Source organism: Quercus suber, unplaced genomic scaffold (assembly GCF_002906115.3).
Source record: "Quercus suber isolate HL8 unplaced genomic scaffold, Cork oak 2.0 scaffold_722, whole genome shotgun sequence".
NCBI lineage: Eukaryota > Viridiplantae > Streptophyta > Magnoliopsida > Fagales > Fagaceae > Quercus > Quercus suber.
Genome location: NW_027070162.1, coordinates 198756 through 214040, shown reverse-complemented (window position 1 = coordinate 214040; position 15285 = coordinate 198756). Strand labels below are relative to the sequence as shown.

The 15285-nt window shown below is 33.5% G+C and overlaps 2 protein-coding genes across 2 annotated transcripts; one reads left to right on the top strand and one right to left on the bottom strand.

The window, feature by feature from the left end:
* Positions 1-6: 6 nt before the first annotated feature.
* LOC111998831 (embryonic protein DC-8) lies at positions 7-1276 on the top strand. The gene is made up of 2 exons (XM_024030934.2): positions 7-151; positions 254-1276. Exons 1-2 carry the CDS (start codon positions 22-24, stop codon positions 1060-1062), a joined length of 939 nt encoding a protein of 312 aa, XP_023886702.2. The 5' UTR covers positions 7-21; the 3' UTR covers positions 1063-1276.
* A 6509-nt stretch (positions 1277-7785) lies between these two features.
* On the bottom strand, positions 7786-10637 carry LOC111998832 (zinc-finger homeodomain protein 6). The gene has a single exon (XM_024030935.2). The coding sequence runs from the start codon at positions 9407-9409 to the stop codon at positions 8336-8338; it is 1074 nt and encodes a 357-aa protein (XP_023886703.2). The 5' UTR covers positions 9410-10637; the 3' UTR covers positions 7786-8335.
* Positions 10638-15285: the final 4648 nt, after the last annotated feature.

Below are 15285 nucleotides of genomic sequence, written 5' to 3'. Positions count from 1 at the left end.
TTTGAAAGGTAATTGATCATTATGCTGCAATGTTTTATTAGGGGATTTGGATTTAGACAAGAAAATGCAAGAGAAGGAGCCCAAGACATGATGGATAAAGCTGGGGATGCTGCGTGGAAGGCCACAGATACAATGAATTCTGCCGCATCTGGTATTCGTTTGTGCTAACAATGACTTTTTTGCATTAACACGTAATTTAAAAAAAAAAAAAAAATTCTTTTACTGTATTTTTATTTTTCTTTGGGTTTTCCAGATACATCAAATTATGCTTCCCAGAAGGTTGGGGATGCAGCTAACACCGCTTATGAAAAGGCGGGTGGTATGAAGGACTTTGCATCTGAGAAAGTGGATCAAACTATAAGAATGGTTTCAGATAAGGCTGGTGATGCGAAGGACACAATGGCAGAAGCAGTGTCATATGGAAAAGACAAAGGAGGTGATGCTTACAATGATGCTAGTGAGACAGTAAACATGGCTACAGAAACTGCCTATGATAATGCTGGTGATGCTGAAGAGATGATGGAAGGAGCAATGAGATATGGAAAACATAAAGCAGGCAATATGTATGATGGAGCTAAAGAGAAAATTAACACGGTCTCAAACATGGCTACAGATGTGGCCTATGATAGAGCCAATGATGCTAAAGAGATGGTGTCTGGGGCAGTCGAGTATGGAAAAGAGAAAGCAAGTGATGCCTATGATGAAGCTAAACATAAAACGAACATGGCTTCAGAGAAGGCTTATGATGCCAAAGATACAATGGCAGATAAAGTAGGCAATGCATATGATGAAGCTAAGGAGAAAATAAATGTGGCTTCAAATGTGGCCTCAGATAAGGCCTGTGATACCAAAGAGACCGTGGCAGGAGCAGTGGGATATGGACAAGATAAAGCAGCTAATGCCTATGACAAAACTCAGCAACAAGTGGAGGACTCTTACATGTCAGCCAAGGATACCATGACTGAACAAGCCAAGGCTAAATATGAGGCTGCTAAGGAGAAGGCTTCGGAAGGCACAGTCAATCTTGGGGATAAGATGAGGAAGAATAAAGCAGAGCTATGAAGTGGACAAACTACTTTTAGCAATGTTATCTTGCTGAAGCCATCTGTGACTGTGAGTTTACGTTTATTGCTATGTTTCCTTCTTTTCTGATAATATGTTCTTTGAAACATATTTAGGATAATGAAATTTGTATCCAAGGAATTAATTGTTTTTTCTTCTTCTCTTCATTTTTGGTATGACTTACGAATTCAAATGCAAAAGCTGTTCGGAGATACTTTGTTGTTCTCATTTTGGGCATGCTCTTGGTTGTTCTCAATTTGGGTGTGGATTTAACGGAATCCGTTATTATGTACACTAGCCGCGAACCCGCGCGTTGCGCGTGATAATTATTTTTATGGTGGTTTTATTAAAAAAAATTTACAATTTAAACTAATCTAATAATGAGTAATGTATTTCGTAATTATATTTTTATTTATTATAAGAACAATCATAAATATAATATAGGATCAATCCAAAACACCAAAAAAACATACACTAAAAAAAAAATTAATAAAACTTAACAATGATTAATTGAACCAATATTAGGATAAAATTTTGTTTTTGATAATCTATTAAGGTTATTTTCTTTGTAGAAATTATAATTTCGGCCACTCAAAACATATTATCAAATAAACAATTATTAGCAAAATCTAAGAATTAAATTTCTATACATGAATTGTTATAAAATAATAATAATTAAAATAAAATTGCAAAAGTTAAAATTTGTCACCTATCCGATTATTTTTGTTTGGCTAACCTTTGCTTTTCTTTCATTTGGCTAACCTTTGCTTTTCTTTAAATAAATGGCATTATAAAGTAATCTTACATGTCAGCCAAGGATACCATGACTGAACAAGCCAAGGCTAAATATGAGGCTGCTAAGGAGAAGGCTTCGGAAGGCACAGTCAATCTTGGGGATAAGATGAGGAAGAATAAAGCAGAGCTATGAAGTGGACAAACTACTTTTAGCAATGTTATCTTGCTGAAGCCATCTGTGACTGAGTTTACGTTTATTGCTATGTTTCCTTCTTTTCTGATAATATGTTCTTTGAAACATATTTAGGATAATGAAATTTGTATCCAAGGAATTAATTGTTTTTTCTTCTTCTCTTCATTTTTGGTATGACTTACGAATTCAAATGCAAAAGCTGTTCGGAGATACTTTGTTGTTTTCATTTTGAGCATGCTCTTGGTTGTTCTCAATTTGGGTGTGGAATTAACGGAATCCGCTATTATGTACATTTCCAAAGTACTAAATAACTCGGGCTGGGTTACATTTCAGGAATATGAATTTAAGTTATGAGTAGATTCTACTGTGTGAAAATGTTACAAATCCAGCATACAAATTTTATTGCTTTGCGACTTTTATGATGTAATTTTAGAAATAAAGGCAAAACTGGAATCTAACTACAGTAATTTTTGAAGGGTTTGTACAAGCTAGAATCCTTATTTTGTTGTCCATGGTGCTATTAAGAGGAGTCCACATCTTCTGTCTCACTTTTCTTGCTCCACTCTATACTCCACCAATAAATATTTGACACGTATTCACTTAATTAATTAAATATTATAATTATTGACTTATTAATACTACAGTTATTAATTAATAGTAGTATTTAATTAATTAGATGAATATGTGGCAAGTATTTATTGGTGGAGTATAAAGTGGAGCAGGAAAAGTGGGACAGAACTATTAAGTGTAGTTAAAATCGATAGAAATTAAGAGATTAAATTCTATAAGGACGTGGTGTAAAACCCATGTTTTACTCCTCCAATCCCAATATGCCATATCATCTTATCACATATTTAAAAATAAATACAATCACACACAATCAATTCATATAACCATATATAAATCCAACCAAATTGGGAATTTATTGAAATGTTATTAGGTGGGATATGATGTATTGAATTTTAAATAAAATGCTGATGTGGTAATCACTTATTGGATGGTGTAAAATTTATGTTTTACACCCCATCCTTATAAAATTTAATCTCAGAAATTAAATGTTGTAGGCGTTACCATAATTAATCATTTAGTTCTGCATGGACATTAATGAAGATTTAATAGTTGTAGGGGATGCCCTAATTAATCATTTATTTCTGCTTGGATGTTGATGAAGTGATAGATCATCGTGCCAACTCAGGGGTTTTGAATGTATTCAAGGAGAAAATAACTGAGAAGGACAATAGCCTGTAAATTCATATAAATTTAGGTGGACATTGGGTACCTCATTAAAGATATACATCAAATCAAACATCAAGCTAGGTTTTCAACAAGGTTTGACATATCACTTGTCTCAATTTTCTTTAGAAATTAAAATGCTATTAATATATAGATTGGTGAACTGGTTCCTTCTCAATCATATAGTTCATTTGTCTTTTATGTCCATGTTTCTCCACCGTTTGTCTTTGACTCTTCCTTCTCAATTTGTTATTGTCCTTTGGTTCTTTGCATTTTCGCTATAAAGCTGTAATGTGTATGAACGTACATGTATTTGGAATTATGAGACCATTAGAGTAATTGTAGGAGTGTGGTTTTCTATGAAGGGGATGTGTGTTTGTGTACTTGGTGTCCATAACACTGTAAGAGTTGGGATGTTGAGAAATAGTAGAAGCCAACAACTAAGTGATGTGAGAAATAATAAGTTCATTTGTCTTTTATGTCCATGTTTCTCCACCGTTTGTCTTTGACTCTTCCTTCTCAATTTGTTATTGTCCTTTGGTTCTTTGCATTTTCGCTATAAAGCTGTAATGTGTATGAACGTACATGTATTTGGAATTATGAGACCATTAGAGTAATTGTAGGAGTGTGGTTTTCTATGAAGGGGATGTGTGTTTGTGTACTTGGTGTCCATAACACTGTAAGAGTTGGGATGTTGAGAAATAGTAGAAGCCAACAACTAAGTGATGTGAGAAATAATAGGTGCCATTAGTAATTTAGTTTATTTACTATTGTTTTATTAACGTTAGAATTTGGTATTTGCTATTAGTGACGGACTTGCGTGTGGGCCCCCCGCGCGGGGGGGCGGGCGGGGGCGCATGGCCCCCCAAATTTGAAAAATCACATACTAGCATGTATATTACACAGAAGTTCATAATTTTGTCCCTGAAATCAAAACAAAAAGCTTACCTGACCATTACTGCATTCCATTTGCCCAAGAAAAACAAAAACCTTAAGACAATCCTTTGGACAAATTTACAAAACCGGATAACAAAAGAACCTTTAGATGGGGTTAGGCTTAGGTCCAGTACATCAATGCACTAGAGCCGGTCGATAGTGACATGTCATCATCTCAACGGGTCCAGTACTAATGGACACTGGACTTAAACCAAGTCCCTTTAGATAAACCAACAAAACCATTCATAAATTCAAATAACAAGAAAAACCTATAGACAAATCAAAAATACCAACAAACAAATCACAAGTCTAGACATAAAAAAATAAATACTAACACAACAAATCTCAAATCTTGACAAAACAAATCTTTGATATTATCTTTTCTTCTCTTTGATATCCCTCCTCTCTCTATCTCTTTACGTTGTGGTGTGACTTGTGAGGCTAGGCAGTTGCTCTGCCTTTATTAATTTTTAAGTGATAAAGGTGGAAGCTTTTATTTCAAAAACTATTAGGGTGTGTTTGTTTGGAGATGAAATAGGGTGAATAGAAAATTTTGGAGAGAAAATTGAAAGAAAAACTTTGTTGAGTGTGTTTGGTTGGGTGGGGAGGAAAAAAAAAAAAATAGTAGGGACTAGGTGTTTTCTCATTGGGCTCACCAAAAAGTTTTCTCTCCATACTCCCTATCCTTTTTTTTTTCCCTCTTCACGTTGCTTATTTTTTTCCTTAGCAAGGGGTGGCACGTTGCCTCTCTTTTTTTTTTTCTTTTCTTTTCTTAATTTCCTGGAGGTTGCCTTTTTTTTTTTTTTTTTTTTTTATTTTAATAAATTGTGTGATTTTTTTTTTTTGGTTGCTTGTCACTTTTTTGTTTTAATTGGATATCATTTTTTAATAAAGGTGTATGAATAAATTTATATAAACTCACTTTTTCCATCTCTCAACTTTTTCACTTCCAACCAAACAAAAAGAAGAGAAATTAAAATCTTTTTTATCCTTCCACTTTTCCATCCTTCTACCATTTTTTATCGTCCCACTTTTTCACCTCTCACCCTTAGAGAGAATGATCACAAGTAGCCACGATATCATTAAGTTATTGACAATCCAATAAAAGGAGTACACCATACCTATATATAGTCCTTTTTAGTTAGAACAAAGTTATTAGTAATATAGAGTAATGTGTTGTGGGCTTGTGGCTACTTTAGGACACACCTAAATTACTAAAATATCTTCTCTCAATTTTTTATTATTATTTAAATATCATTTATGGCTCTTGCTAAATTAATGAAAAATGTTGCTATTATTAGTATTAAAGAAAGGCAAACTATAATCTTTAGTTGTCAATATATCATTATAATGATATTATTATCAGGTATATAATAATGTGAAAGTAATAGCTAAATTGATTTTCTTTAAAATTTAATGTGAAAAGATTAAAGAATAAGTCCAACCCCAATCCAACTAAAGAACCTTGAAGTTTAGAACCACTCAATTTTTAAGATAGTTACAGCAAAAATGAGTGGGGATTTGAACTTTTATTGGACATACTAAGAAGTTTTAGTTGAACTACAAAACTATTGATTATAAATCCATATAATTAATATGATTTTTATTTGATTAATAGATTATGAGAAAGTCAACTACAATGTTTAATATTTTTTAGAGAAAAAAATGAAAAGGATATTAATGATGCAACATTGCCAACGTTTAGTGTTACATAACAATTTTTTAAAAATTTCAAATAAAGAATTTTGGCCCCCTCTAGATTTGAATCCTGGTTCCGTCCTTGTTTGCTATTGTTATTATCTTTTATTTACTGTAATGTTGGAGTTTGTTTTCAGTTGTTAGAGTCCTAATAGGCTGGGTAGTTGAGTTACTATGGCTCACGTTGTGGGCAGTTCCTTGTTTTTCAATTGTAAACATAGTGGAGTCCTTATTTTTCGATTGTTAAGTTGTAGTAACTAGTATAAAACCTGCCAAGTATGATTGAATAAAGATATCGGATAAGTTTAATCAAATTGGATCCTAATTGGTTTTCTGAGGTCAGGATTTCCTCAATCAAATCCAAAAGTTTGCAGAGGTAAGGATTTCCTTAATTAAATCCAAACTTTATCCCTTTGTTATCTTTTGTTTATATCACGTATCAAGCTTTTCATTAGAAACAACCAAAATTCTATTTCTCTGCCCTCTAAATATTTATATTTTCCCTCTCCAAAAATTGTGCACATATCAGTGTAATTACACCCTTAATTTGATCCAGATGCAAGTGAAGTCCTCTATCCTTGGTTATGAGTTATGTGTAAAGTACATGATTTTTCTGTTTGTTGCAGCTAAGATCGTCTTCTTAATTTACATAAAGTGTGAACCCTTCCATCTTCTAAGGAACTTCATCTAGCATGAACTTATTTGACATTGTCTTTCATACAAGATTACCTTTTTAAAAGATATTTTTTCAAATCTCTTTGTATTGTTTCAAGCATAGTTCCTCACCTCATTGATGTTTCACAAAAGGTTCTGCTGCTATATATTTATTATACAGTGCACATTTTGGACCCTTTCCAATTTCATCTAATACGCTCTCTCCCTTTGTGGCTATGTCTGTGTGTTTAAAGCAGGAGAACACAATAGTGGTGCATTGCTCAAGTTTTGTAATTGCATGCATAAATAACTCAATTTCATAACTCTATATGTGGGTGAGAAACATTGTCCTAGTATCTCACAAGCATGCTATCTATTTTTTACACTAAATGGGAAAGATAAATGATGAGCTTAACCCAGAAAAATTTTCTTGGCTTCTTGTATCTTTCTCAAGGGGCATCTAGCCTATTCACATGTTTATATAGAAATTAAACTCTACTCTATTTATTATTGAGAGAGTTTATTATATCTGGAGTCTATACATAGTGTCACAGTGTTACGACATTTAAAATTATAAATGATGTAATGTTGAATTAAAAATTTAAATATGTAATATTTAATCTAAACTTTGGAATAAATCTATTACAAATTACGAAGACCAAATTACTTGGTGTGATCAACCAATTTATATATGTGTGGGTTTTAATTAACTCAATTAGTAAAGTTTCTGGTTGAATAAGAGATTTGGAGTTCAATTCTTACCTACACCAAAAACCGATTAGTGTTTTGGTCTGATGATAGAAAATTATAGTAATGAGTAGATGTCATAAGTTAAAACTCTCTAAAAAAATAAAAATAAAAATATATAAATGTGAATTAGTAATTTTACCTAAAATCTACTTTGGACTATGTTCTAGCAAAATTCCTCATATATATGACTCCTTTAATGTATTCTCCGACCTGGCCAGCACGCAAAATTATTTGCCGTATATATGGACCTTGGTTTTTATGGCAGACGTTATCTCTTTCTCCATGTGCTAAACTGGTACAGTAGGAACATTGACAAAAGAAAATCTGTCGGGTTTCATTCTGAATTATAACCCACAAGAGTTGGATGATAGATGTAAATCCTCATACAAGGTAAAGAGAGAAAAATGCCGTAATTTATGAATGTCCGAATAGCTTTTACAAGAATGAGACTTCTTCAGTCCCGTTTGGTTCATGAGAAAATAGCAAAACACCACTAATTGGTTTCATGGAACCAGTTTTCGTAATTAACTGATGTGTTAGATAAGGAAGTGAAATTGAAAGAGATGGTATTTAAAAAAGGAAGGAAAAAAAAAAATGGTATTTTACAAGAAGATACACAAACACTGAAACAAAACCATACCTTTGAATGAAACAGAAAATTTGGACCATAAACTCACCTTTCATGTTTATTAACTCCACCAAAGCTGGATCATCTTTCGTTTTCTTTTCTCTATTTGCCTTATTTTCCCTTGTAAAAAATGAGCTAGTTTTGAAAAATCAGAAAAGGTGAGACTGAGAATCCAATATGTTTTCAGTAGAATGACCATACATAGTTTTCTGAGAGATTAATTATGGTTACTCAGAACCACCAAAGAAGAAGATTACAGATTTAGGTTTATAAAACCACTTAAAAATTACCCAAAAAAAAAAAGAGAGACTAAAGTGAGTGACAAATCTATGATCTTCTCCATTCTATATCACTGTGCACGTCTAATCTAAAATCATTCATTGAATATAGGCATTTCTTTTTCACAATTAATAGTAATCTCAAGGGTTTGAAGAGTTTGATTTGCCTTACATTTGCTTCTTCTTCATAGCTTGTTTATTGTTGTGCATCCATACCTTGAAAACCTGCCTCTTTATACCCACTTCTAAACAGAAGTTCTGGACATCTTGCTCATCATGCTTCTGGATCTTCCACCCCAACTTCTCAGCAAATTCCATCATCTTATCTTTCTGCTCTTGACTAAATTTGGTCCGAAACCTCTTCTTAGATTGCCGTGCTTGTGAAAAACCTTTCACGCCGACATGATGATCGGACCTAAACATACCAAGATCTTCACTTGAGGACTCAGCTGGCACTCCACCGCCGGTTCCAAAGGCCATCATCATCGGAGCAATAGGCACCGGATGAGGCCGATGATGATGATGATGATGAAGATGATGAGGCGGTGGAGTAAGTGGAGGAGGACGATGATGTTGAGGTAGTACTATTTCTCTTCTATCATTGTTTGTATTGGGATTGTAGTTGTAGTAAGAGTTGGAGACATATTGTGACTCACCCTCAGTTTCTTTTCTATGAAAATTGCGGTGGCACTCACAAGCTGCACACTTTAAGGCCTCTAGGGTGCCTTCATCTCCATTTGGCATGAATTCTCCGCAGCCATCTACAACATGGCCGCCCATACTGGCAGCGTGATTCTTCAAACATTCTCTATATCTAATAACCTTTGGTGGTGCAGCCCTAATAGTAGAACTGTTTTGTTGCGGTTGTGGTTGTCGTTGTGGGGTTGGTGATTTTTTTGATGCACTAGTGATTGCTGTGGTTGTTGCACCTGATGGGGTTGCAATTGGAGCTGGGATTTGATCTGGGTTTGCGTCTGGATCTCTTCCGGGTTTGTGTGTGTTGTTGTGCGAATTTGGATTTGGTTGCTGTGGAAGAGGATGGTGGTGGTGTTGGTGATCTAGGGTTTGAGCTGGGTTGAAGATTGTGTTACCATGAGCAGTTTGATCTCTTCTTCTTTCTCCCACAGTTGAAGCTACAGTTGGAGAAGACAGCTTGGTTGAAGAGTCTTTATGGGTAGGATTATAGCCCAAGGTGCTTGGCAGTGGCATCCTTATTTCCTTATCTTGGCCTCTCAGTTCCATCAAATCTGATTTCTGATGTAAAGCCTTGATCTATGTTTTGCCTTGATCTCAGCCTCCCTTTTTATTTAAAAATAAATATAAATAATAAATAAATGGCTTCTTAAACCATGTTGATTTTCTGTTAGTTTATGGGATCTTCTTGTATTCTTCTCTAACCCTACATCATCCCATTTAATCCAAGAACAAGACTTAATCAGAGAGATAATCACTAGCAAACCCAAAATTATTCCTTTTCTCTTTCTTGTTCTGATCTTGACGTTTTGGGTGCTAAACCCACCAACCCATTTCACTAATTTCAATCTTATTTCCAAAAACGTAAGCAAAGTGATTGAGCAGTAAATTGACTGATGGAATAGATGATTCAAAAAAGAAAGAGAATCTCAGATTAACCAAGAAATAAAAGAAGGAAGTAAAAAAAAAAAAAAAAAGAGAGGGAAAAAAAAAATTTATCCAGATGAAACTCAGATGGGGCCCCTACAAGAGCTAAAAAAATAAAAATAAAATAACACTACACTTACCCTTAAAATCAAATGTAGAAGAATAGTAGAAAAAAAGCTGTAATTGCACCATCAGTGTACCCTGAAAGCAAATATATGAAAGCTGATTTTGAAGATTTTAACATTTGATGAAAGAATATAAAGATTTTAAAGATTTTAACATTTGATGAAAGAATATAAATCTCCAACCTTTTTAATCATAAATCATCCGAAATGTTTAGGAGGAGGGATGTATATAATGTTAAAAGTGAGAAGAAGATTGTGCTTCCTACCACCCATCCGACCCAATAAAATCAAAATGAACAGGTAGGTTGGTTTGTACTCAAAACGAGTGATGACTACACTTGGAGCCTAGTGTGTCTTGGCAGAACAACCGACAAGGTCATGTTAGTCCTCTCCCACAGCCTGCACACTGGTCCAGTTTCTAATAATTGCTCTTGCCCTTCAGTCCTGTGCACTCTATCTTGAAAGTTGAAACCCTAAAACCAAACCCCAAATGAATGTTGTTTTATGTGTAGTATAGGACAGCAAGAGAGAGTGTTTTCTGTTTTTTGTGTGTGTGTTTATGTGTGTCTCTGAGTTGACGTAGCCTTGCTTGTCTGGAATCTTCTTGCAACCTCTCTAGCTCCTAGATTAAGCCAATTAGAGAGTCTCTTAGAAGGGTTTAGGAAAAATAATCAGAGAGAGAGAGTTTGTTCATGCCTGTGTCAGACAATGAGAGGAAGACCCTCTTCTCCTTCTTTTTTTTGGGTTTCCTTTTTGTTTGTTTTTTTTTAGCTTGGAAGGTTGAGGCAACTAAAGTTAAGAGAATGCTGGTCCACAGCACAGCACTTGTCTTCTTAGTGTGTGTCACATTCTCTTTCTCTCTCACCTCGAGGCTATTTGTTGTTTGTTTATGCGCCTCTGCAATTTCTGCAATTCCACTCTTTCCTTAGCGAATGACTTTACCAAGAATTGCATCTTCTTTTCTTTCAACCTTTTATCTCTTGCTGTGCTACAATGACATTGTTACTTTAGTCACTAAGGAAAGAGAGAGAGCCTGATATTGACACTCTTTATCTTTTTCGTCTTTCCACTAATTTCTCCATGGAGCAATTCTATGTTCCATATATGGTCCACAGGCCATTCCAGGCCAATCTTATTAGCTATTACCTTTGTCAAAATTGATTGAACCTCGGAGAGTATAGAAAATAATAATAATAATAATAATAATAATAATAATAATAATAATAATAATAATTCTCCTTGCACCAAGTGGTCAACGAAGTCATTGGAAACAAAAAAAGAGAATATTCAACTTTTTTCTCCAATTTTAATTGCTCTATCATTTTCTTCCTCCATCTTGTGGAACAAAACCTCTTCTGATCATGAATCAATGAGACTAACAAGTGAAATTTGTTTTATATGTGATCTATTCACACTATGTCTTGTTCCAATAAAAAGATAGCACACGCCTTTTGGAGAGAACAATTTGGAAAGACTCCAAGTGAGAAAATATCACACATATAGAGCATTACCCAAATGTTTAAGTTTATAGTTAATTTGGACTCAATTATATTAACCCTACTCTTGAAAATATTATCTAATGGGCAACTTCAATACATAACTAATCATTTCATTCACATGTGAATATTTCAACGATTCTTTCTCTTAGGGGAATAATAATCCAATCTAGGCCTATATAAAGGTACCATAAACTTGATTACCAAGTAAAACATTTTAGAAAATATGTTAATTGATAAATCACCGTCTTTGGATTCTAATTTGATTAGGAAAATTTATAAAATTAAGAAAAGAACAAACTAAAATTTTTAATTTAAAATTACATAAAATATACAAAATTAGCGCCCGCTCAATCAACAAATCCACATCATTTTCCTTGGGTTAGAGAAACCTCGTCCTTGAAATTTGGTGGCAATTTTCCACAATCTATTGGAATCCTGAATAATCATATTCATAATTTCTTTAGTTATTCTTTTATATGCATTAAAAAAAATAGCTCCTTAGCTATAAAACACCAATAAAAACTTATGCATAGCAAATTTGAAAATTCTTCTTCAATTCACAATATAATATAAACAGCGTGTCATGTAGAATAAATTACCGTTGCCTATACAACTTTGTTAAAAAAAAAGGTTTAATCTCATCCTTTCATCTCTTTAATGAACTGAGTCTTGCTCCATAATCCCAGACGCATTCAAATCTTGACTCCCATTCTCACAAAAATATGAACCAGCATGATTCAATGTTATATGTCGATTGATGAACTATTAAAAATCACATCTTTCCAAGTGAAATCATCCACCTTCACCACAATTGTTCTCTTTGGAACTTCAACGAACAATATGAGGTTATTTGAGTCAATATATGTTTGTGAATTGTTCATGTCTAAATGAACATTGTTAGGACTCTCATTGAACACTTGGTGTATATATCCCCATTGTATGGTTCCTAGATTACACAAAGAAATTACCTCGAACATATCTTCATCATCATCATCTGAGTACTCATCATAGATAAATGGCAATTCAGAATCAATGGATGACTCTGTTAATGCGTTCATCCTTCTCTTCAACCTTGAAATCCTTCTTCCCCTCCATGTAATCCAAATCCCAATGGCTAAGGCAATGAGATGCTTTGATAATGCACCTCTAGTTGCACATCACACTCATACACGTCATCTACAGCAGCATGTCTTCCCCCCATGTTTTCCACTTTGCGTCATGTTGGAACCTAGTCTCGCTCTAATACCAATTGTTGCAGCGTAGGCATGTAGGAACTCAAAATTCTTTTACAAACCCAGTTATAAAAGTACTTAACAGGGAAGTGAACAAGGAAAAAGCGAGTGTCCCCTCAAAATTTTAAAAATCCAACAAAGTATTTCATTTTTGTTTTACAGATTTTAGGCCTATATAAAGGGAGGCACCAGAAACGTGATTGCCTAGTAAAAAGTATTGTAGAAGAGATCCTAACGGACACTTACTACATTTGGACCTTAATTTGATGAGGAAAGGATTAAAACAACTTAAATTTAAGGAAATAATAACCTAAAATTAATATAAAATTATTAAAATTGCATAAAATATTAAAGAAATTATTGTATGCTAGATCAACCAACTTGGATTAAAAAAAAAATCATGAATTTGAGGTACCACTAGATCAGGCTAGACCATTGAAGTTGAGGCTTTGGCAGCGAGACGAGTTCTGAAGTTTGCAAAAGAAATATGGGTGGACCAAGTCATTCTAGAAGGTGATTCTGAAATTCTCATCAAAGTTCTCAAGTCAAGCAGTAGCTCTCTGTCTTCTTATGGCCATATTGCACAGGACATGCAGTATCTTGCCTCATCTTTTTCAAAAATGTGTTTCTCTCATGTTCGTAGGTATTGTAATTCTGTAACTCACTCGCTTGTGAGAAGAGTAGTTTAGTCTACATTTCTTAGTTTGGATGAAGAATATACCAGCGGATGTTAGACATGTACTTTAGGCTGATTTAAATAGTCTTACTTAATAATCCACGCTGCATTTCTTTTATTAAAAAAAAAAAAAAAAAACTAGATCGGGCTAGACAATCTTGAAACATATTTTAGTATGGAGATAAGAGGTTGAAACATATTTGAGTATGGAGATAAGAGGTTTTATAATTAAGTAAAGATTTTGTAGTATTTGAAAAAAACAAAAGATTTATGCAATTTAACATGTATCATTATCAAGATAAGAGAAATATTAAGTCAATAACATTTTCGCAACACTATCACTGCACATTCTTAGTACGATAATCACTCCACAAGTATAAGTACTTGTGGGGTGTGGGGGGTAAGGGTTGGGGTTCAAGTCTCCAGGAGGGAGCTTCACACATATATACACTTAGATTATGCTAAAGTAGAATTTCTTTCTTGTATATAAAAAAAAAAAAAAAAATTTCATAACACTTTCACAACAAATCTTAAATAACAAGTTTTTATTGACTATTATGAGTGGACAAAAAAGTAATTTAAGTTCTGGATGGAAAATTTCTTATCAAGATAATATTAGCAGATAATGTATCAAGTTTAGTTGGAGTAATGCTACAATTTGTATTTATTTTTTTTAGTATTGTTACAGTTACAAATTATTTTGTAATATTTTTGCAAACTGTTGTTGTAGTAAATTTTTATTGGTTATCATCTGGACCCATTATTGCCATCACTTTTTCACTTACTGATTACCAATTACCATATCAGTAGTTTGTAAAAAAAAAAAAAAAAAATTGTAACTCTAGCATTTTTCATTTTTTTAATAACTAAATAATTTGAAATTGCCAATTTTTTACCAAGAGCCTTTATCCACTAGCAAGTCCTAGTGTTTCTAATAGAGGTATCTTGAATTCAATTCTCCCACATTTGTTGTTGTAAATATCAACAACAACAAAAAAAATTGCCAATTTTTTTAATCCACCCATATCTTCTTGGATCAAGTCCGGCCGGTTGCACACTTGCTTGGGTTTACTAATAGCCCCATATAAAAATTAATATTTGTGTTGTGAAATGATAGAAATATATAAAACAAAGTAAAAGAAACAAGAAATATATATTGATAAACTCTTATATTCAAGTGGTCATCTACAATTCTTTTGATCTCTCTTCGATGTGTACAATAACAGTAAATAAATCCCACATATATATAGGACTTTAAAATGCTTGTAGAGTTTATGGGATAAGGTTGTAATAATGAATATAATTATGGATATACATCTCCCCTATAGACTTTACATATTTCAGTCTTTACACATCCCAAATAACCTTTTAATTTTCCAAACTTTATACATTCAAAAAAAAAAAAAAAAAAGAGAGGGAAAAAAAAAATTTATCCAGATGAAACTCAGATGGGGCCCCTACAAGAGCTAAAAAAATAAAAATAAAATAACACTACACTTACCCTTAAAATCAAATGTAGAAGAATAGTAGAAAAAAAGCTGTAATTGCACCATCAGTGTACCCTGAAAGCAAATATATGAAAGCTGATTTTGAAGATTTTAACATTTGATGAAAGAATATAAAGATTTTAAAGATTTTAACATTTGATGAAAGAATATAAATCTCCAACCTTTTTAATCATAAATCATCCGAAATGTTTAGGAGGAGGGATGTATATAATGTTAAAAGTGAGAAGAAGATTGTGCTTCCTACCACCCATCCGACCCAATAAAATCAAAATGAACAGGTAGGTTGGTTTGTACTCAAAACGAGTGATGACTACACTTGGAGCCTAGTGTGTCTTGGCAGAACAACCGACAAGGTCATGTTAGTCCTCTCCCACAGCCTGCACACTGGTCCAGTTTCTAATAATTGCTCTTGCCCTTCAGTCCTGTGCACTCTATCTTGAAAGTTGAAACCCTAAAAC